General features: G+C 43.3%; 1 protein-coding gene across 2 annotated transcripts in view; it reads right to left on the reverse strand.

Moving 5' to 3' along the window:
* The window catches only part of srbd1 (S1 RNA binding domain 1), a 94,558-nt gene that overhangs the window by 60,870 nt on the left and 11,190 nt on the right, over nt 1-22,498 (reverse strand). For both annotated transcript variants that reach the window (XM_083775678.1, XM_083775677.1), the window contains 7 exons: nt 21,926-22,022; nt 21,400-21,613; nt 9,348-9,451; nt 8,301-8,408; nt 7,982-8,139; nt 3,704-3,803; nt 1,804-1,911 (listed from right to left, as the gene is read on the reverse strand). In XM_083775678.1, the coding sequence (XP_083631804.1) occupies nt 1,804-1,911; nt 3,704-3,803; nt 7,982-8,139; nt 8,301-8,408; nt 9,348-9,451; nt 21,400-21,613; nt 21,926-22,022 (889 nt within the window). The remainder of the gene's footprint in view (nt 1-1,803; nt 1,912-3,703; nt 3,804-7,981; nt 8,140-8,300; nt 8,409-9,347; nt 9,452-21,399; nt 21,614-21,925; nt 22,023-22,498) is intronic.

Below are 22,498 nucleotides of genomic sequence, written 5' to 3' on the forward strand. Positions count from 1 at the left end.
CTTTACTTATTCTCTCCTCTGTTCTTTAACCGATCTAATAAGGCTGGGCAATTAGCAAAAAAAATCACACCTGTGTAGAATGAGTGGTGCAACTCCGTGTAGGGGGTCCCCAGGGGTTCGGATTCCCAGGAACTTCCAGACCCACAGGAATGAGCCCAGGGTGCCGGCCCGGTTCCTGTGAGCCATCCCGCGTCCGAAACGGTCGAGAAATGACAGAGTTACCGCATGGGGGTCCGCGGGGGTCCCCGCAACATCCAGACCCCCGGGCAGGACCGGTTCCGGCGAGCCGCCCGTGTCCGAAACGGTTGAGAAATGAGAGTTACCGTGTGGGGGTCCTCTACTATACTGTACAGTCACACCCAAAATCATCATATATACAGTTAATGTGTGGGTGTGTGTGTGTGTGTGTGTGTGTGTGTGTCTGGCTGCGCAACAGTGACACTTGGTTGTGAAAAAGAAACCAAAAACTATTTTCGTGCTCGGACAGACCCAGCCAGGGACAGACCCAGCCAGGGACACACAAAGCTCCGTAACAGAGTGGTCGCACCACTCAAAAATGTATCGAAACCGAAGAGGAGCGAGAGAAAACCAGTAGAAACCAGTATGCTGCATAACGGCAATGCCAGCAGTACCTCCGAAGTTTTCAGACAACTCCCTCCCTGCACCCGGGAATCCCAGTGCCATTACCATTTCAGTCACACACAGGCAGTTTGTTTCCTAAATTCCTATTATATAGCACCTTTTTATCGAAAGCATTTTACAATAAGTTTTGTTATATCCAACAGTTCACGCAGACATTCACACACCGACGGCAGAGGAAACCATGGAAGGCACCAACATCAGGACGGAGCAGTTAACCCATTTAGACCTGATGACGATTCTACAAATGTCTTCTAAATCCTGACAGTTTTCTGAAAAACCCCATGTTTCTGTCAGTGGTTCTCAATATTTCATGTAAAGCACCCCCAGAATTATATGTAAATGTCCCGGACCCCAATCTCAAAATACGTAGTTCCAGAGACCTCCCAGAAACAACATTCGCTCTGAAGGAATATATATTCAAAGATTTGCTCCACATTTTCACGATTAAAAAAATAGTTAATAAATAGCTAATAATAAATATCTAGTGCCGCGCTATGAGCTTGTAGATCTGCTATGCATAACATAATGCTTAAAACACCAAAAGGGGTTCCCGCCCAGAATGGGTTGTTAAGCGTTCAGTATCTTGCTCAAAGACACGCAACATAGGGATCAAACAGGGAAGCTTTCTGTCCAAACAGTCGCTCTACCTCCTGAACTGCCGTCTGGTTATACAGTAGGTATGGGAAGTTATTTGTCGCTTCCCTCATGATCCAACCTGATGTCCTCAAGTCTATAATGTATTGATCAGTTGTTGTGGTAAATGGAATAGATAAATGCTGATGAATACGTCTAAATATGATGTTTTGTACATTATCATGTTAAAAATAGAAAACCATCTCTGTAAATAACCAATCGACAAGTGAGCTTGTAGATCTGCTCTCTTTTAAAAAAAATTACATTTAGAAATTTAGAGAGGCTTTAACCCATTCTGGTGTTTTAAAGCATTATGTAATACTTTAGCTATTGAAAAATACAAGCTCATAGTGCGCCACCGAGTGGCGCGCTACGAGCTTGTATAGGTCTGCTATTTTTGAAAAATCTTGAAAATGCGGCACAATTCTTTGAATATATATCCTTTCAGAAGACTTTATTTTATTTTTACGTCAGGCCTAATTGGGTTAAGGTGAATCTGCGCCCGGTGCGTTTTCATTTTTCTCTTACCAGTACGAAACATCCAAGGGCTGGAAGTGGTGTCTGCTGATGAGGTCGGCGAATAGAGACTCCGTCTCGCGGCACGCCGTCCCGTTGCCGATCACCACCTTGCTGCAGCTTTGGGATGGAGAGGATGCAGGGACACATAGGAAGTAGGGCATTAACCCTTGGACTGCCAGTCCCAATTTTTTAGTTTGGGTAACAAATTGGCATATTTTTAATTCATCGTTTTAACATACAAGAAAGATCTGGTGGCTTGAAAAGATGTTTTTTCATTTTTTTTTCATTGAAAGTGTATTCTCTCAAATCGCCACCAGATGGCGGGAAAGCACCATTACGCTGATTTTGGCCAAAATAGACGAATCTTCCTAAGTCACTTCCGGTTCAACGATCAACAACATCCTGTAGTATTTTGACCCTAGTCAATAGCTTGGCTGGTCCGGATTGCTAAGCTAATGCTATATTTTTCATAACTAAGTCAAATTAACCTCAAATCAACCCCAAAAGATCGCAAAATATCACATTTTTTACAGCGACGCACATAGAGACGGCGCACGTGCACGATAGCGCACGATCACGCGGATTTCGGCAGTTTTTTGGTAAATTACATCCAAAAATATTAATATTAGCGAAAAAATATTAATTTCTGCTCTTTTGACCCCCCGATAACTGATATTGATTGTCATTCCGTTTATTCCGTTAACGGGAGGTTTAGATTTTTAGATTAATTCAGTTTTTTCCGTTAATTGTAGGCCAAGGGTTAAGCAACTAGTCCACTTGTTTACTAGTCGATTACTAAATCCACTAGTCAACCTTGTTGGTACTAGTTGACTAGTCGATAAAAAAAACTATTAAAATATATATTTTTGTTTTAGTTTTTTTCTTCGAGGCCTCAAGATCAGGTAGATTATAGTTATAGTCACCAATGTACACCGTTTTTAAATGTACAAATATTTATTTAAAAAATATATGTTTTTTTTTTTTAGGGCCGGGACTAATTGCGATTAATTACGATTAATTAACTACAGAAAAATTTATGCATTAAAAAAAAATACGCATTTTAATCGCACTATTTTTTTCACCGCGGAACGTTGTCACTGGACAGTTTTCAGACGGACCTGCGCACCAAGTGTCCGTGTCCTCTTCAGACAATAACACCACCAGAAACCGCAGACAGTTCACCAGACTGGGGGAAGCCGCTGAGATCACTTTGCTTGTCCCCGTGGATTGGAAATAGGATTTAAAAGGCTATCCGATGGTATCGTGGATTACAGCACAGTTGTGTGCAATTATTCAAAAAGAATTATTACCCCTATTAAGCTTAAACTTATGTATTCACTATTCATTGATTCACTAGTATACCAAAATCCATTTGAAAAAATTGCTTTCTTACTGTTCTCGGGTCAAATAATGATATGCGATTAAAATGCGATTAATCTAGATTAATTAATCGCAAAGTCTCTGATTAATTAGATTTTTTTTTTTAATCGAGTCCCAGCTCTAGTTTTTTTTACATAATAGGTAGTTAAACAACTAGTCGACTATAGTAAACTAGGCAATAGTCAACTAGTAAAAATGACTAGAAGTGAATGCCCTAATAGTAGGAAGACAATGGAAAGTGCCACTGAGTGGGGTTTTCCCCCTTGTGTCTATCAGCTCCTACAGTATATCAATGAAGTAGGGGGTAGGAGGACCCTGATGAGATTGAACAAGCCAACCATGGTATGTCAACTGCACACAGAATTTGCAGTGGTAATTTAACTCCAAAGGTGTCCAATGGAATCTAGGGATTTTATCGTGCACCTCATTTTTCATGCATCACATTTAAAATGGTCAGTACTGTACATACCGGTATACAGCAAATGCATTCAGTACTATGAATAATACACCTTGCCATGAGCTGCAGTACCTGAATTTAAGCATGAGGTGGCGCAGTTTGTCTGCCACACTTTGCTGGCCTGGTCTGTGCATTGAGTCCAAGAAGACTACATCTGTATGAAGAATCTGACCTGAGAGACAAAGACAGACAGGGACGGAACCATTATGGAAATAATGAGAAGAAGGAAGACAATGAGAGAGCAGCGGTAAACAGAGTGACAATGAAAGAGAGAAACTCCTCGGAGCACAGGTCTCCACCAGGTCAGGTTATTGTGGGACAGCAAAGTTTGGAATTCAGTCAATATATACAGTAGACACGTTCAGAGACACCCTGGTCGCAGCGAACGCATTTCCTGTAGGCGGAGACGACATATCTGCGGTGGAAACAGGCAGGTCTTCTACCATATTGAATGGTAGAGTGACTGATGTTAGTCTGCTCAAACGTTACTCTGTTATCTGCTTCGGGATCGGGATGAACCTGTGTAGTTTATGGCTGCTCCAACAGTAGTGGCAACATAAAAAAATAAAATAAACGGAATGTCAAAATATCCACCGCGGTAGAGTAATGTTTGAGACGAAGCAGTGAAAGGTCCTGATGTCAATCTTACCCAATACCCAATACTTCTGTTGTATGAATGAACACAAGGCTGCTGTACTTTAAACCTCATACTTTAAATGCTTAGTATGAGCATATCGAAGTTGAATGTTGCCACTACTGTGGGAGTAGCCATAAACTACACAGGTTCATCCTGATGTTCTGGGCATCTTTGTTGGTGTTAAGCAAGCAGGTAAAAGAGTAACGTTTGAGCAGACTAACATCAGTCACTCTACCATTCAATGTAGTGGAAGACCAGCCTGTTTACACCGCAGATATGTCGTCTCCGGCTACAGGAAATACGTCGGCTGCGACCAGGGGACCCGTCTCTGAACGTGTCTATAGGCGAGTGGAATCTGTAGAAGTGTAGGGGTTTATGTTGAAGAAGTTATTGCACCAACATACAACATTTGTATGCGTGCAAAGTTTCACGACAATCACAGTCGTTCATGATTCGAGGCATTTCGTTCAGAAGAGACCACTCATGCAAACTTTGGAAGCCAATCGTAATCAGGATGGATTATGAAAAATGAGACAAATCAAAGAAATTCCATCAATTAGAGAGAAGTAGTGAAAATAGCTACAATCTCACAACGCAGTGCGAAGCGACGAATTGACAGCTTGTAGATCTGCTATTTGCACTAGTTTGGGTCCCGGGCAAACATCTGATTTCTCTTTTTGGTCATGGGCAAAAACGCCTGGGAACCACTGATCTAAAAGCACAGAGGTCTTAAAGGGGCATTCCACTCATTTTCAACATTTTACTATGTCATTAATATCTATTAAAATCTATTTTTTTAAAGTAGAAATTAATGCGGGTGTTAGAGGGTTAAGCCGATAATCGGGCATTTTTGATGCCCGGGGGGTGCCCGACTCAATCGGGAGCGATTCTCGGGCATAAATTATCGTCTAGTGCGATCTGCTCGGGGCCGCTCACAGCGCGATCGGCCCGATATTTGCTCTGCCCCCGCAACCCCCCTCTCCTCTCCTCCTCAGCTCCCCTCCCCTCTCCCCCTCTCCTCTCCACTCCTTCGGGGCCGAGAATCCTTGGGTGCGCTGCGCCCGAGTTTTAAAAGCGTGTAGTGTGTGCTGCATAAAATAATCGGATAAAATAACCGGGCCCGATTATCCTGTGGTGTGTGGTGCTATCAGATTTCAGATTGAAAAAAAATCGGCTAATGTAAGGCCACCTTTAGAGCTGTGGAAATAATTTTAAAAAACTTTTTTCAGACCTCTAGTTCTAGGAAACACAGAATGGGGAGACTTTTTTTTATTTATTATTTCCACACAACAGCTCTAAGGTATATTAATGACATCGTAAAATGTTGAAAATGAGTGGAATGACCCTTTAACTTAAGAGAGAAAAGAGATTACGAGATAATAACACCCAAACTCCCATTTCACATCTCTCCTGCTTGGACTGTTCCGCCACGCGCGGAAATCACAGCCTGACTACCTGTCATGCCCAGTGATGTGACTGGACCCACGGGGCACCATCATACCTGACAAAGCCTGGTATGGTGTGTGTATGTGGTGTGTGTGTGTGTGTGTGTGTGTGTGTGGGGGGGGGGGGGGGGCAGACAATCAGCTGCCCAGAGGGAGGGACCTACCCCTACACTGTGGGTAACCACACCCACTGAGAGCGAGAACCACACACACACACACACACACACACACACACACACACACACACACAGAGCCCCACCCACTGAGGCTGTCACGTGTCAACTGGCATCCCGTCTCTGCGGCCTTTGGCGTTCCAGGCATGCATGAATGCACACAGCACACATACTGCATTACCTATAAGCTAGGATTTATGGCTAATTACGCGACTAATTAAATGACAGATATTGCGCTGTGTATAGTTAGTAGCCCTAAATGGTGCATTCATATAGCCTTTCTCCTAACCCATTCAGGCCTGACGTCGAAATAAATAATAGGTCTTCTGAAAGAATATATATTCAAAGATTTGTGCCACATTTTCACGATTTCTTTCAAAAATAGCAGACCTATAAGCTTGTAGCTCAAGCTTGTAGATCTGCTATTTTTCAATAGCTAAATAATGCTTAGTTAAAACACCAAAACTGGTTCCCGTCCAGAATGGGCTAAGCGCTTTGCAATGTGAACGGGTGGATGTAACCACCCATTCACACGCACATTCGCACACACACACCGATTGGCAGAGGCAACCATCCAAGGCACCATCATCGGGAGCAGTTCAGCAAACCAAGGAACCTTTGATTACTACGATCCAACTGACATGACAGTATAAAAAACATTTATCATCTAGAAATGCACTCTGTCGAGATGCCAACTTGCGCTTCGCACACAAGTTGGCCATGGATGGCCTAACTTGTGCGCGAGCAGAGCGCGCAAATTATATCTCTCACCACAATCAGGGTTCAATGGGGTTACAATTGGTTACGTCTTCCACATGTGTCGGTGTTGTCCCCTGGAACCACAGTTTTCACACAGACATACATAGTTACGTGACTTACGTCACGAGCGACGCCACCAACATACGGACCAAATCCAATCGGGTTGAGGAGCCACCGGCGTACGCAGCAAGCTGACAACATGCGCTCTGATTGGCCCGAGCGACACCACCAAAAATACACAATCCCTGAATTTGTATTGGCCCGAGCGACTCCACCAAGGACAATACACAACCCCTGATTGGCCAAGCGTGTCACCGACAATTCACAACCCCCACGGATATACGCAGCCGAAAACAGTACTTGCGCGAGCAGAGCGCAAGTACTGTTTTCGGCATCGTATATCTGTGGGGGTTGTGAATACAAGTAACGAGGCAGGCGCACCCTCAGAAGCGGACTTGACTCCTGTGGGGCATGCCCAATCGAGTCGCTAGCCAAGCCGCTGCATGTATGTACTGTATACACGTGCCCGGAGCGATGCAATGTCCGCATCTACCGACCATGCAACACGACACGTCAACCATCTGACAACATCAGTTGTTGCCCAGCTCATCATCATAGTAAAATCACACCCGTGTGAACTGAGTGGTGCAACTACCCCCCCCCCCCCCCCCCCCCCCCCCCCCCCTTCCTCTCTCTCTCTCTCATTAGCAGGCAACAGTGCAGCACTCTCTCTCTCTCTGTTTCTGCACAACAGCGCCCCTACTGGTACTAATAGTCATACTCGTGCTCATTAACCAACACATGGGTACATGGGTGAACACGGACATTGCTGTTCCTTGGAGTGGTTGCACCACTCAAAAACTGGGTGTGAGAATGCATTGACTCCAAGATGGCCACTCTACCTTCTGAAGCAATGATCTAACTAATATGTAAACAATTCCAATAGTGAATTTCACGTAAAATTTTCACAAGAAGTGTCTACCCTCCCTCACTCAAGTGTACGGCCTGGACTATGAATGTGTACACTAAATACATAATAATAGTACATAACATGTACCGTATAGTAAGTCACTTCACAAACAAATAAGGGGGCTTGAATTAGGTAGGGAATGCGAGGAGGCTAAAAAGGTGGGTTTTGAAAGTGGTCTTGAGAGTGGTTTAAAACGTGGCGAGGGTGGGGGGGGGGGGGGGGGGGGGGGGGGGGGGGGAGTGTGTTCCATAGGGAGGGGGAGCCCTGTCTGTCACCCCACTTTTGTTTCTGTGTCTTGGCCCTGGATCGGGTTCTGGTGAGCACACAACTACAAGTGTGCGTGCGTGCGTGCGTGTGAGTCCTCACTAGTGGGGGAGAGGACGGCCAGCTTGCAGCCGTGTCTGAAGCCCGGGTCCACTCCCAGGATAACACAGCCACGCACTGGACACACCAGTAACCTCTGACGGAGATTCCTCACAAACATCGCTATGGACTCCTTCTCTGCTGCTGCCGTCAGCTTAGACCTGGACAGAGAGAGAGTCTAGGATTAATATTTACAGATTGGAGGTGAAATACACATGTGAGTTGTTTGTTATTATCTGGTTAACAGTTTTGGTGTTCATTGTATCGTGTGTGCAAATGCGCGCGCGCGCACGCACGCACGCACGCACACTCGCACACACACCTGTAGCTCCTGGTGAGTAGAGGCAGAATCAGTCTTTTATAAGAGTCCTCCACGGCATTTTCAATCATTTTATTCTGTTCCAATGTGGCGAAGGTCTTTGTTCTCCATCTGCAATAGAAAATAATACAAAAATAGCATATATATTTTTGTATAACTACACAAAACTACCAGTATTGTGATTTATGAAACCACACAGCTGTTATGTCACACTGTCACTATGGCACACGGGGGTCAGCACATTCAGTAGAGTTCATTCCCCAGCATGAAGGTGCATAGAAATAGATTGCACCAATCCAGTGGTTTCTCAACCAGTGGTCCTTGAGGAGGTTCCAGGTGGTCCTCAGCTAAAATATAGAGTTGAAACGGACCCTCATATGTTTAGATCTTCCATTTTTGTTTAATCTCAAGAGTACATTTATTGTTAAACATCTGCATTATTTAATTTAATTAGAATTAGAGAATGTAGAAGATTTTATTATTTTGATCAGCGTTTGCCTGTTATCTCTTCTAATGGTACCAACATCAATACAGCATGGAATTATGGACAAAATATTATCCAACGACAACAAAATATTATAAAGTCTGGTGGCCTTACACTACCCGACTTTCTTTTTTTAATATATTTTTTATCCCACGATTTTGTAACCCATTTTTCACCCCTGTGTCAATCATCTAATGTGATCCTGGGCTCTACACACCCTCCACCAACCTAGTCCCCATATATGGGGACAAGGGGAGAGCAACAGACTCATGCTTCCTTCTACCCGACTTTTTTCAATCTGAAATCTGATAGCACCACACACACACTACAGGATAATTGGGCCTGATTATTTGATCAGATTATTTTATACAGCACACACTACGCGAATGTCATTGAACGGTGATCCGTGGCTCAAATTCAACCTTTGTGATTTTATATGAATCTGTTTTGTACTTCTAATGGACTTACAGATAGTGTGTGTGTGTGTGTGTGTGTGCGTGTGTGTGTGCGTGTGTGTGTGTGTGTGCGTGTGTGTGTGTGTGTGTGTGTGTGTGTGTGTGTCTGACCTGTTGCGGATGCACCAACTGATGAAGTCAGTCCTCACCCTGTCTGGAATGTTCACCTTGACTGTCAGGATCTTTAGACTCTCACCGCGGTTAATAGCTAGGGTCTATACACACACACACACACACACACACACACACACACACACACACAAACACAAATCATTTAGTATACTCATCTGTACTTCGTCACACAATGAATAGCAAAGATAGCTGATCTACTATTTTCCATTCCTTTTTGCATTTGTGAATTTGCTTTAAAAAGGTATGACGTGTATATGCATAACTTTATTTTCTTTAATTTTCTCTGGAGTTGTTAACCCATCTAGACTTTCAAGCACCAAACTGAATGTGTCCATATTTGTATATTATCTTTGTATTTTATTTTTTGGTATGTGTGTATAACTGTGTCCTTTGTTCCACAACGTGCCTGAGCTGAGCTGTCTGTTTTTGTTTGTTTGTTTTGTTTTCCTGTCTTGATTCTGAACAGCACATCTGTGTACATGTGCCTTATTGTTTTGTACTGTATTGTTATGTATTGTATTGTTTATGTATGCTGCAGGTCCGTGTGTCCCAAGACAAATTTCTCCCCTGGGAGAAAAAAATAAAGTAACCTTGAACCTTGTACATTCAAACACTATAATGCACAACTGCATCCACAGACAAACACAGAATCCCATCTCTACACACACTTAAGTAACGTCGCTGAGGCCTATATCCGTGGCCAAGCCTGCTGTTGTGTTGCTCCTGTCCCTCCCCGTAGAAAACTGCTGCTTGCTGTTAAGCAAAACAGTACTAAGTGTCTGACCTTTTCAGTGGGGAACCTTTAGCCGCCACCCACGGAACAGGGTCAAGAAACAAGATGTCAATCTGGAGCCCAAGCGGAAGAACGGAGCTGACAAATGCCACCACCGTGCCACCGCCACCGCGAGGCCTAGCCCCTCCCCACCAGCACGCACATACACATCATGCCACAACCACTAACCACTCATCAACAACCGGCACCGATGTGCTGCTTCTGCTGCAACCATTATGCATGTACAACACACACACACACACACACCCTATGTGCACTCAAATAAAACAAGGCTAATGGCATCGCAGGGGAAAGCATTAAATGCAGCTCAGAATTATCCTGAAAATTAAGATTTCTCTTCTCTTGGCATGTCCCCCGGGTCACCGGGTGGCCCGGATTTGATTGAGAGGAGATTTCTCCTACGATCTTCATCAAAAAGGAAGCTGAAGTCTCTTTTCACCCCGTATACCATTGGGAGGGAGGAAGGAGGAACAGATTTAAGGAGTGCAATTTCATTTGCTGAATGTACTGTATAAGAAGAAGGGCTACAGAAGAAGACAAAGACAGGAATACCAAGTGGTGGAAACAAATAATGAACCATTTTAAGCCATTTTGACCTGAGATCAGATTGTAAAAATGTCTGTTTGAAAATGACACTTTTCTGAAAAAGCTATGTTTCTATGTCAGTCGTTCTTCATTTGTTTTAAAAAACGCCATTGACAATGAAGGAAACATTTTCGTCATCTTGTACCCAACAAATGCCATTAAATAACAAAAAAGAGAACTTAATGTTTGTTTTGACACGGTTTGATTCACAAACAGTGTCACCGAGTGGCGCGCTATGAGCTTGTAGGTCTGCTATTTTTGAAAATTCGTAAAAATGCGGCACAAATCTTTGAATATATATTATTTCAGAGCGAAAGTCAGGCCTAATGTTAATAGAGCTATACCGATTTCCCTCCTCGATGCTGTAAGATGATAAGAGCGCCCCTCACTTCACACGGGTGTGATTTCTTTATTTTTTTTAACCCATATGAGGTCATCTGTAAAACAGAATGTGTCTTTTCTGGAATGTTAAAAAGAAGAGACGCTTCAACTCTCCAAACCGCAGCATGTCTATATTGTGACACTGAAAGTCACACTCAAGGACAGTGAACGAAATATCTTAATTTTGTATTTACAAGGAGTATTACTGTACGCCAAAGGGCACAGGAGACACTTTGATAGAATGTATATGAAGCAAGTTTGTGAACAACCAGGGGAAAATCACATTGGTGGTTGAACACGCCGTTTCATCCACAATGATTTTGTCCCATTTGTCGACCCCATCATTTTCTACAAGCAGAATGACCCACTTCTGTTGCCTCTATATTACGCATTCCTAGGCAGTACAGATGGTCCTTTCTGCTAACATGACTGCAACCCTGTATTTTTCCAATATATTTTGTGCTTTCTTAAATCCCGCTGCAATTTAAACCCTCAATTGGTGGGTTTGCCAAACCTCATCCCTGCTGCAGGGAAAGCTATACCCATTGCCACTCAAAAAATACTCAGCAATGGGTTTGCCTTAACCGACAGTCTGTGTTCATTTGTGGCCGGCCACTGTCCTTCATGGCTGTAGTCAAATAAATGCCAATGTGTCTGTATGTCTCTCAACGTTCTGTCCGCCGCTTGGCCAGTGTTGAGGGACAGAGGATGATTTCAAAGGAAGAGAGACAGACAGAGAGGGAGGGAGGTAGGTAGGTAGAAGTGCGTGTGCATTTAGATGGGCCACAGGGACAGTGACAGGTGGTTTAGCCCTGTCCAAAGCCTGACTAGAGCAGACAAGCCCCTGCCAGCCAGCATCCCGCCATCTGCCCCCAAGTGAGGGCGTGTGGGTCTCTCTCTCTCTCTCTCTCTCTCTCTCTCTCTCTCTCTCTCTCTCTCTCTCTCTCTCTCTCTCTCTCTCTCTCTCTCTCTCTCTCTCTCTCTCTCTCTCTCTCTCTCTCATCTCTCTCTCTCTCTCTCTCTCTCTCTCTCTCTCTCTCTCTCTCTCTCTCTCTCTCTCTCTCTCTCTCTCTCTCTCTCTCTCTCTCTCTCTCTCTCTCTCTCTCTCTCTCTCTCTCTCTCTCTCTCTCTCTCTCTCTCTCTCTCTCTCTCTCTCTCTCTCTCTCTCTCTCGCCCCTTCTTTAAAGCAATCCTGTCATCGACACATCTATATCCATCTGACGGATCAGGCATGCACGTGCAGCCACGGAAGATATAGACAGCAGACACACAAGCTCACAAGTGCTTAAAATTAGCCACATGTGCTTGAATAGAACACTTAAGCAATGCATCATTCTGGTCTGCCTCAATGTGTAATTTGACTTGGACGGAAGTGGTGCACGTCAGAGATGTAACCGCAGCACGTGGATTCAAAGCAACAGCAGCGAATCACTTGCAAACCTAATCTATAGCCAAACTTCAATTAATCTCGCGGAAAATACAGACAAGATGTTTGATGAAGGCATGCCATGAAACATTGATTAAAATCGAATATCGTTATATCAAGACATTTTTTATGTGTCAATGTATTAACATTTGCTATTACTGTTAACAGTTTGACTGCGGAAAACGATTTACCAGACTTTTAATCAACCCCCCTTCACTGCCGAGATTGTTGTATTACCTTTAGAGCATACGCTGAATTATTTGGGCTTTTAATCCGCGAAAATCGAGCGAAAAAAGCTTCCCCCGTTTGTTATGAACGGCCGGACCACCCGCCATCTGGTACACCCGGAAGACGCAGCACAGGACCCTCCTCCATGAGGCGTTGAACCCCATTCGTTTGCATTGGCCTCAATTTCCCAGAAGCCCTAGCAGCCACAGCATGTGACGATTTCCGTTTCCCTCATCAAAACAGATGCACCTACTCTCTTTCTCCGCGGCGAAGACGGATTTTCTTTTTAATTATTACATTACGGCGGATTAAACACATAAAACAAAAGTTGCGTATGTCCGATATGGCAGCGACCTTAACCTGGAGTAATCCATTCAAAGCACGGAAACTGTTAATACAGTTTTTGTATTTGTTTGTATCTAGCAGAATGAATTGCATTGGGCAAACACACCCCCAACCTCGCCACCTCTCCTCTATGCTTCATTGTAACTTATCTCATATCATACTTAACACATATCACTGAGAACCGTGCGCAGACAATGTGCACCAGAGAATTTGGCCTTTTCAACTCGTACGCTGAGAACATTTGTTTTCTTTTTTTCATGAGCACTTACACTTACATTAAAGTAACATTTACAACAAACAGTGAAACAAATTGGAGAGGTTGTGCCATTTCCATCTACTTCCACGACAATTAAACCTCTCAAAAGTTGGCAGCAGACAGTGGCCTCCTATACAGTACATTGTAGAATGGTAAAGTTCTAGACCCAGTATGTGAAGGAACTGTGCAATATTTCTTTATTAGTCAGTCTGTGACCTTTTGAAACACTCAGTCCAGGCTCTGGTGTTGATGACAAGATGTACAGCTGACAAGACATGTTTATGTAAAGCCAAGAAATAGTACGCTCCAAACTTCATCTATTAAATTATGCTCATAGATAAAGACGCACTGATACGAACATATATTTCACCGGTATTTGGCAGCCAAACGCTGTCAGCTGCATATCAGATCGTTTAATTTAGACAGAGTGATGAAATGGTGATCACATTTAGGCTCGGCGTTATTAACAAGAGGAGCCATAAGAAAAATAGAAGATAAATATTAAATGTATTACGCTCTCGATAAAACATTGAGATAATTGAAAAAACATGAGGAATGTAATCTACATTTACTGAGTGTTATTCTTCGGGGGCAGAGTGAGTCCAGGTCAATATTGACTTTCTAAATATCGATGAGAAGCGCTCGCTGCAAGGGATTATGGTCCGCCCACGACAAACCCCTCTCTACGAAAATACTTGTGGCGCTCAGAGAGAGAGATCATTTTATTTCTCTCCCTCTCTCTCTCTCTCTCCCAACTCCCTGTCTCTCCCATTGCTCTTGAAAAACAAACACGCACAACATGGGGGCAGAGATAGCCCAACAGCCGTTATGCAGAAATAATAAACCTGATCTGCTTGTTTTAAAGAAAAGCACCTCGTACTGAGATAACTTAACCCATTTTGGACTGATGGCGATTAAAAAAAAAAGGCTTCTAAATCCTAATAGTTTTCTGAAAACCCCATGTTTCTATGTCAGTGTTGCTCAACCTTTTTACATCTCAAGAACCCCAGAATTATCTCCATTGGGCCACGGATCTCAAAATATGTTGTTCCAGGGACCCCCCCCCCAGAAGCAAATATTTTAGTTAAAAGTGTTCACTCTGAAATATATATTCAAAGATTTGCAACACATTTTCACGACTTTTCAAAGATAGCAGACCTACAAGCTCATAGCGTACCACTCGGTGGCGCGCTATGAGCTTGTAGCTCTGCTATTTTTCAAGAGCTAAAGTATAACGTAATGCTTAAAACACCAAAAGGGGTTCCCGCCCGGAATGGGTTAAAGTCTTATCTCCAAACTTAAGATAGGACTGACTTGGTCAGCTGTCAGTCATACAAATTCTGTATCACTGTGAGAAAGAACATTTAGTAATAGTTAGTTTTCATTCTGCAAAAAATTAAATAAATATAGCATTTTGAAAAGAACAACATTTAATTATGTCTACAAACATGACTCATTTTGTAGACACTGTTCTCACATTAAAGATAATTATAGTGCTGTAAATAAAACATGTAGAATTCAGGCTGCTGCCCACAGCCGTTTGTATGATACATGGGCTACTGTAACTGACTGAGAAAACAACCAGAAATGATATGCATTTGCGTAAATTTGTGGTAAACATTGGGTTATCTGCATTAGTGTATTTATGAAACACAATTGCACACAGTAAAATCCTCTGTAACCTTAACCCATTCTGAACGGGAACCCATTTTGGTGTTAGCATTATGTCATACTTTAGCTATTGAAAAATAGCAGATCTACAAGCTCATAGCGCGCCACCGAGCTAGAATCTGATCTCAGGTCAGAATGGGTTAATCAGACCGGTGTGTGTCCAGTGGAAACCTCGTATGAATCTGATCTCAGGTCAGAATGGGTTAAGTTATAACTAGGGATGCTCCGATCAGGTTTTTCGGGACCGATACCGATCACCGATTGTTGTTCGATACCGATATTGATCTTGTGAAATGTTGCAGATTTTAATATTTCCAAAATGATTATATAGTCAAAACCCACGTCAAAACTGTTCCTGTGTGTGGGGAGGAAGGGGAGAATGTTTAGGCCTGTCACACAAACGCTAAATGATGTTATACTATATGTCCGATTGACATTTATACCACTTAAATCGTGTATACTCCAGATAGGGTAAATGCCGATTACCGATCAGGGTGAATATCGGGCCGATCACCGATCGCTGGCCGATTATCGGAGCATCTCCACTTATAACTCTGAAAAGCCTTGGCTTGCACACAGAGTCCGAGGTGATTATTTATTTATGGCCATTCGGTACTATTTAACGTGTTTTTTTTCTTCGCGTGACAAAATCGGAATCTGTGTGCAAATGGTGTGAGTTTCACTCTTTTCTTTTTGTCCTCCTGAAATGTTACAATCCGAAGTGATATTGCCCTGTTTGTCCCTGTTTAAGTGTGGACTTGATGTCATATGAAAAAGGACTATACAGAGACATTGGAGTTGGAGCCACATGGAGGGGGGATGAGGGAGGGAAGAGGGGTGGAAAGAAAGGGGAAAAAAAGAATCTTGGGAATTGCTCGTGTGTCATATGTGAAAATGCTATCTGTAATGTACTGCTCTTTCCAAATAAAACAAATATTATTAAAAAAAAAAGCAAATGGTGTGAGTTTACAAATGTAACAAAATGGGGGGGGGGGGTGCTCGCAAGATATAAAAAATGTCTTAAAAGTGTAGGTGCTTCTAGGATCAGCGGGAAAGTAGACTTAAAAAGGAAGAGGAGATTTGAGAACTCAAAGAATGTGGAGGAGAGGAAGTGACTGCAAACGTTACTCTATTTTATTCTAACAAAATGGAACCTGATATTTGGCTACAATTTGTACAGTCTCAGAGTTAAATTAAAATGTTAACATAAAAATAGCAGTGATTGTACTCAGGGTTTTCTCCCCCACCTGCTCATCAAAAGGAGTGTTTAATTGATGAAACAGTTCCATTTATCCGGCCTCCGCTCAAGGCTTGCCTTCCAACTGCAGCACCACCGCCACCACTACAACTATACCGCTTGATCACACAAATCACATTAAAGAATCTCCCTCTGAGGAGTCAAACAAGTTGTTCCAGCAGCACACCGACCCTGTATAGCTACAAGGTAAACCTGTACCCTGCTGTCAACTGGCCCTGGGGGGCCTCAAACCAAATGTGATGGAATCATGTCTGCGCCTGACATCTCCACTACATGTCCTACTGCATTTCTGTACATTGCCTGTTCTTCATTTTTATTATTGTCAACTGTTGTTTATGGTGTGCACTGCATTTGATGTTATTTTTTTCTGTAAAGCACTTTGTAACCTCGTTTTGAAAGGTGCTATATAAATAAAGGTTTATTATTATTATGTACATCTCCACTACACACACGCGCACACACACACACACACACGCGCACGCAGCCACGCACACACACCCACACACACACACACACACACACACACACACACAGATAGACAGACATATATAGGATTTCTGAGTCAAATTCACTCGGCTTAAAAATGACTCAAGATTTTTAGGATTTCTACTGTATGTTTTGAAGCAGGGATGTCCCGATCGCGTTTCTTTGCTCCCGAACCGATCATTTGATATCGAGTGTCTGCCGATGCCGATTTTTCCCGATCCGACATTTTATATTTTTATAGAACACTTACTTACTAACTTACTTATTATTATATCACAATCAGGGCTCCAGACTAACTTTTTCACAGGTAGCACTGGTGCCACCTACCTTTTCATTTGGTAGCGCCACCAGAAATTAGGTAGCACCATTTTTTTCTTTGTATAGCGTGGTATTATTACATGATCTTATCATGCCCCCACATAGGGCGCCATTTATTTTTGTAGTGGTTTCCACCATTAAAGGTTTGAATCATAAAACCCCCTACAAAGGTCACTGTGTAAAAAACAGCAACCTACCTGGTTATACTTCAAAACACTGTAGATGGTTTGAACCCAACACAAAGTCACTCAGTCAATAAAGGCAATATTTATATTCCACACACAGAAAGTCAGTTTAAGGTTTTGTTTTGAAAATTAAATGCAGTCCAAACCTTTGGGATTAATAAAGTGACAATTTGTACAATATCCCATTACCATTATCCAAATTAATTCCTTATTATAATATTTTTGTGTGAAATGCCACCGAATTCTTAATCCTTTTCCTTGTCTTCGTGGGCCAAGTTGGCCAACTTGTGAAAGCTGTATACTTTTATTGTGAAGGCAAAAGTTTCTAAACGCTCTCAGAGCCTGCATATCTCTGTGTGCTGAAAATAGCTGATCTACAAGCTCACAACATGTCGCGGACGCGACGCATTGTGAGCTTGTAGATCAGCCATTTTCAGCACACACTTTGTACGACGAAGAATAAATCAGGCATCAGTGCTCTTCACTCACTGGGAGGGAGATTAATGTCTTTTGTTGGCCGATCATCATGTATGGATGTATGGACACAGGCTACCTCCTCGATGCAAACATAACAAGCTTTGGAAGCTATTTTTCGTGGCACATTATATGTTTAATCAAACAAGTTTACCTCCTCACTTATTGTTTGGGTCTGGAGCTTACAGTCTATGGTCGGCTGTCTGTGTAGATCATGACTGATCATCATGCAGTTTAGATATGGGCGCTGCGCTCCAGTGAAATTGTACAGCTGAGAAAGATTAGTTAATTTGTGTCGGATAAACTGCGTTCAGACCTGATTCAGGTACAAACTGGACGAACCGAGGAGAATATATATTCAGGTCACCTGAATATATATTCTCCTCGGTTCGTCCAGTTTGTACCGCGGCAGGTCGCGCTGCGCCTGTTTGTGCAATTATCGTCTTTGCATTGACTTTGCAGGCAGGCAGAGAGAGAGAGAGAGAGAGAGATAGAGATAGAGAGAGAAAGAGAGGGGATTCGATTGAGCCAAAAGAAAGTAATACTTTATTATCGCACTACTAATAGCCGCCCGGCGCCCGTGCCTCAGTGTTGAGACGGAGTAAAAATAAATAAATTAACGGATCATTTTTCTTTCTTTTTTTCGCACATTTCCAAGTATCACCGGTGCGACCTCATTACATTTTAAGTATCACCATAAGAAATTAAGTTGCTGGAGCCCTGATCACAATAGTACAATATCCAGTCTAATATCATAATGTGGATTTAACCCATTCTGGACGGGAACCCGCTTTGGTGTTGGCATTATTTAGCTATTGAAAAATAGCAGATCTACAAGCTCAGAGGCTTGTAGGTCTGCTATTTATGAAAAATCGTGAAAATGTGGCACAAATCTATTGAATATATTCTTTCAGGAAACTGTTTATTTATTTCGACGTTTTGAAAACGTGTTCGGCCACGATTTCCGCTCACGCGATCGGAATCGGGACAGCCCTAGTTTGAAGTGATGTTAGCACTGTTTTCCACACCGTGCTAGGGAAAACTACAATATTTTCAAATAATGTATTTTAAATAAGACTCACTGTCCGACCACTGAATCATCTAAAAAATCATCCAATGAATTATGACTTCTACCTTCCTATGAAGGCAAAAAAAACATTGTTTTATTATTATACGACGTGACATTGCACTGTAAAGTCCTATAACACACTTTTGCCAACCAAAGCAATTCAACATGTGCTTCTTCTCCAAATGCCTGACAATCCCACAAGGCGCTGGCAAACTGACACTTTGTGGCACCAAAGGCCACACAAAGGCTTTTAACATCTGCCGCCGCAGAGCTTTAGATGTTCATTCATTCACCGCCGCTCTAACGCCCTTCCTTACCCCTCCGTCCATATAGCCTTTAACCCATTCTGACCCGAGATCAGATTCATACGAGGTTTCCACTGGACACACACTGGTGTGATGAACCCATTCTGACTCGAGATCAGATTCTAAAAATGTCAGTCGTTCTGTCGATTTTTCAAATCGACCTACAAGCTCGTAGCTTGTATATCTACTATTTTTCAATAGCTAAAGCACGACATGATGCTAACACCAAAACGGGTTTCCCGTTCAGAATGGGTTAACAAACCGTTGGCTAGGGCGCCCTTAACAAAAAATAATGCATTTGAGGGAGCATGGGCGAGCGTATATGCTCACACACACACACGCCTCCTGTCAAAACACATCCCCCACCTGCCACCCCACCACCACCACCACCACCACCCGCTTGGCCTGACAACTCCTTGAGCTCGGGAAAAGGTTTGTTTTAGCCGCAGTCCCGCTATAGCTAAAGCCGGGGCTACAGCGGACGCCGGCGCTCGACTAATGACGCATGACAACGGGCGTGTCATCGAATTAACAGCCTCACAGTACACGCAGTGCAGCAGAAAGGAGGAGAGGAGAGGAAAGAAGGGAGAGAGAGAGAGAGAGAGAGAGATGGACCAAGAGGTACCCTTGCATCACTCATCAGTGTTCTCTCTCTCTTTCTCTCTCTCTCTGAGGGCCCGCCACATTAAGGCCTGGCAGCAGTAGCTGTCAAAGCAGGAGGGCACCTGTCAATCAAAGCCTCCTAATCCAATGGCATGTCGACAGGGGACATGTCACATATGTTAAAAGAGGGAATTGGAGGGTGTGCATGTGTGTCCCCGTGTGTCTGCGGGGCACAGTGGCAGGGCTGTGTGTGTGTGTGTGTGTGTGTGTGTGTGTGTGTGTGTGTGTGTGTGTGTGTGTGTGTGTGTGCGCGCGCAGTGGTGGTGGCAGCAGAGAAGCAGCCAGCTGCTGATGGGGAGCACTGGTGACACATGAACTCTGAGTAAAGCACCAGTCACTGCAGGGGGAGAGGACGAGAGAGAGGGAGAGGGAGAGAGAGAGAGAGAGAGAGAGAGAGAGAGAGAGAGAGAGAGAGAGAGAGAGAGAGAGAGAGAGAGAGAGAGAGAGCGGATAAACGGGACAAGGCTAACTGCAACTGACATGGCTAGCGGTTCAGAAGTGGCATGCAGTAAGGTGTCTGTGTGTAAGAGATGGAGTGAGACAAAGTGTATTACAATATACAGTAATACAAATAAATAAATAAAATGTTTGCAAATTATTGCTTATTTTTGCCCAGTAGGTGACTAGATGCGAGTGCGTCACCAACAGACTTAGACTGCAATGTCTCCAGTGCAATTGCAATGTCCATGGTGCAGTTTCAGCTGGAGACCTGTGTTGCATGCGTTTGCCCCCATTTCTGCCCTTAATGTCCTACCTCACTGCTATGATACTGTATTATAAGCAAAGAAACCCTGAACTGACAAAAAAAAAAGACAGAACATTTTGGATAGGGTAAGAGGCCATTTGGAACCCAATCAACCCACAGAAAAGTCAAAAGAAAACAGTTGTAGAACTTTGGAGGTGTGCAGCTCCGACAGTGTGTGTGTGTGTGTGTGTGTGTGTGCATCCGTCTGTCTGTCTTTCTGAACCAAAAGCAAAGGTCTCTGATAGACGTGGCCGGTGACTATGCTGCCTGGTGTATTTCATTGTTAACCCATTTTGGGCGGGAACCCCATTTGGGGTTTTAAACATTACTAGCCCTTACCCGTTGCGCCCCTTGTGGGTACTGCGCCCTGGGTGCGTTTTCGCATTTTTTATTCACTAATAAATTCATTATTAATCATTAATGTGTCAAATCGAAAAAAGGGCTTTGTGAAGACCTCCATATTATTATGGTAAATTATGTGTGAAAAGTGGGAGTGATTTGGTGCAGGCAGTGTGGAGCTATGACAGTGTTTCTGACACACACACAGACAGACTGACAGACAGACAGACACACACACAGACAGACATTGGCTGAATTATAGTATGATGATGATGATGTTATAATTTAGCTATTTTTTAAAAATCGTGAAAATATTTATTTAGAAGAATCTTTTTAAATGTCGAGGTCAGGCCAAAATGGGTTAAGCACTAGAGGGAGTTTCTGTTTTCAGCATAAATATTAAAGTATAGGTTATAATAAGCACCCTGCTGTCGAAGAACGACTGACATAGAAAGTAGAAACATAGCTTTTTCAGTATATGAACAGGGCTGGGGGCCGCGTTACCTGATGAGGCTGAATGCGCTGGATGTTGCACGTGAAGTCGTGGTACAGGTGGAACTTGTCAAAGTCTTTGGCCGCCGTGTTCTTGTTGTTGTTGTTGCTGTTGTTACGCGGGCCCCCGGCCGGCCCCGCCTGGCCCTGAGCCTGCTTCTGACTCTGCTCCTTCACCGCCGATCGGGACACGGACGACTGGATGGTCACATAACTGTTCTCACACCTGAGAGAGAGAGGGAGAGATGCATGTCACTGTGTGTGTGTGTGTGTGTGTGTGTGTGTGTGTGTGTGTGTATATATAAGATGTTTAGGGTATCAGCCTCAGGTATGGCACGTACGATGTGCCATACCCTTTTGTTGTTGTTTTTTTTTTATAACTATGTGCTAAGTAAATAAACTAAATGTACTGTGCATAAATTACAGAGGGTAATAAGAGGCAGGCTGCAGCGCACAACAGCAATTAATTAATGCAATTTCTATGTGACAAATAATAAAACATAGGTTGATAAGATAAAGAAAAGAGGGGAACGCTTACAGTCTTCGCACATAGGTGAGCGTCTCTGGGTCTTTGGCTATCATGTCGGCCAGAATCTGCTCCACACCTGTAGACACCTCCTCCACGGAGGACAAACCTAACATGCGCACACACACACGCACACGCACACACACACACACACACACACACACACACACACACACACACACACACAAAGTGAAAACTATGCTGTGTGTGGACTGTTACTGCCATCTTCTGGCAATTAAATAAACAGTCAGAAGTCACACAGATGCAACATTTAATTACAATGCCCATGTATGTAGTTACTAGTTTGTACTCGTACTCCCTCACTTGCACTATATATTGCAAGTATCTAGATTAACATGCAGGAATTGGCTTTGATTAAAACTCTTTTACTGCTGATGATGTGTTTCAGCGTGATTTTTCCCGAGGGTGCTATAGCTGCCGTTGACATGTTTCACATGTTTTGTTTTTTTTAGGTTTTTATTGATTCAGAATGGTCTCGCTGATATCCACCGTCTAGCAGCGTCCCTGTCGCTAGGTAACGCTCTGCTCCGCTGTGGTCCGTCAATGAAATGATTCCCCCCCAGT

This window comes from Protomyctophum parallelum (genome assembly GCF_964188405.1).
Source record: "Protomyctophum parallelum genome assembly, chromosome: 10".
Taxonomy (NCBI): domain Eukaryota; kingdom Metazoa; phylum Chordata; class Actinopteri; order Myctophiformes; family Myctophidae; genus Protomyctophum; species Protomyctophum parallelum.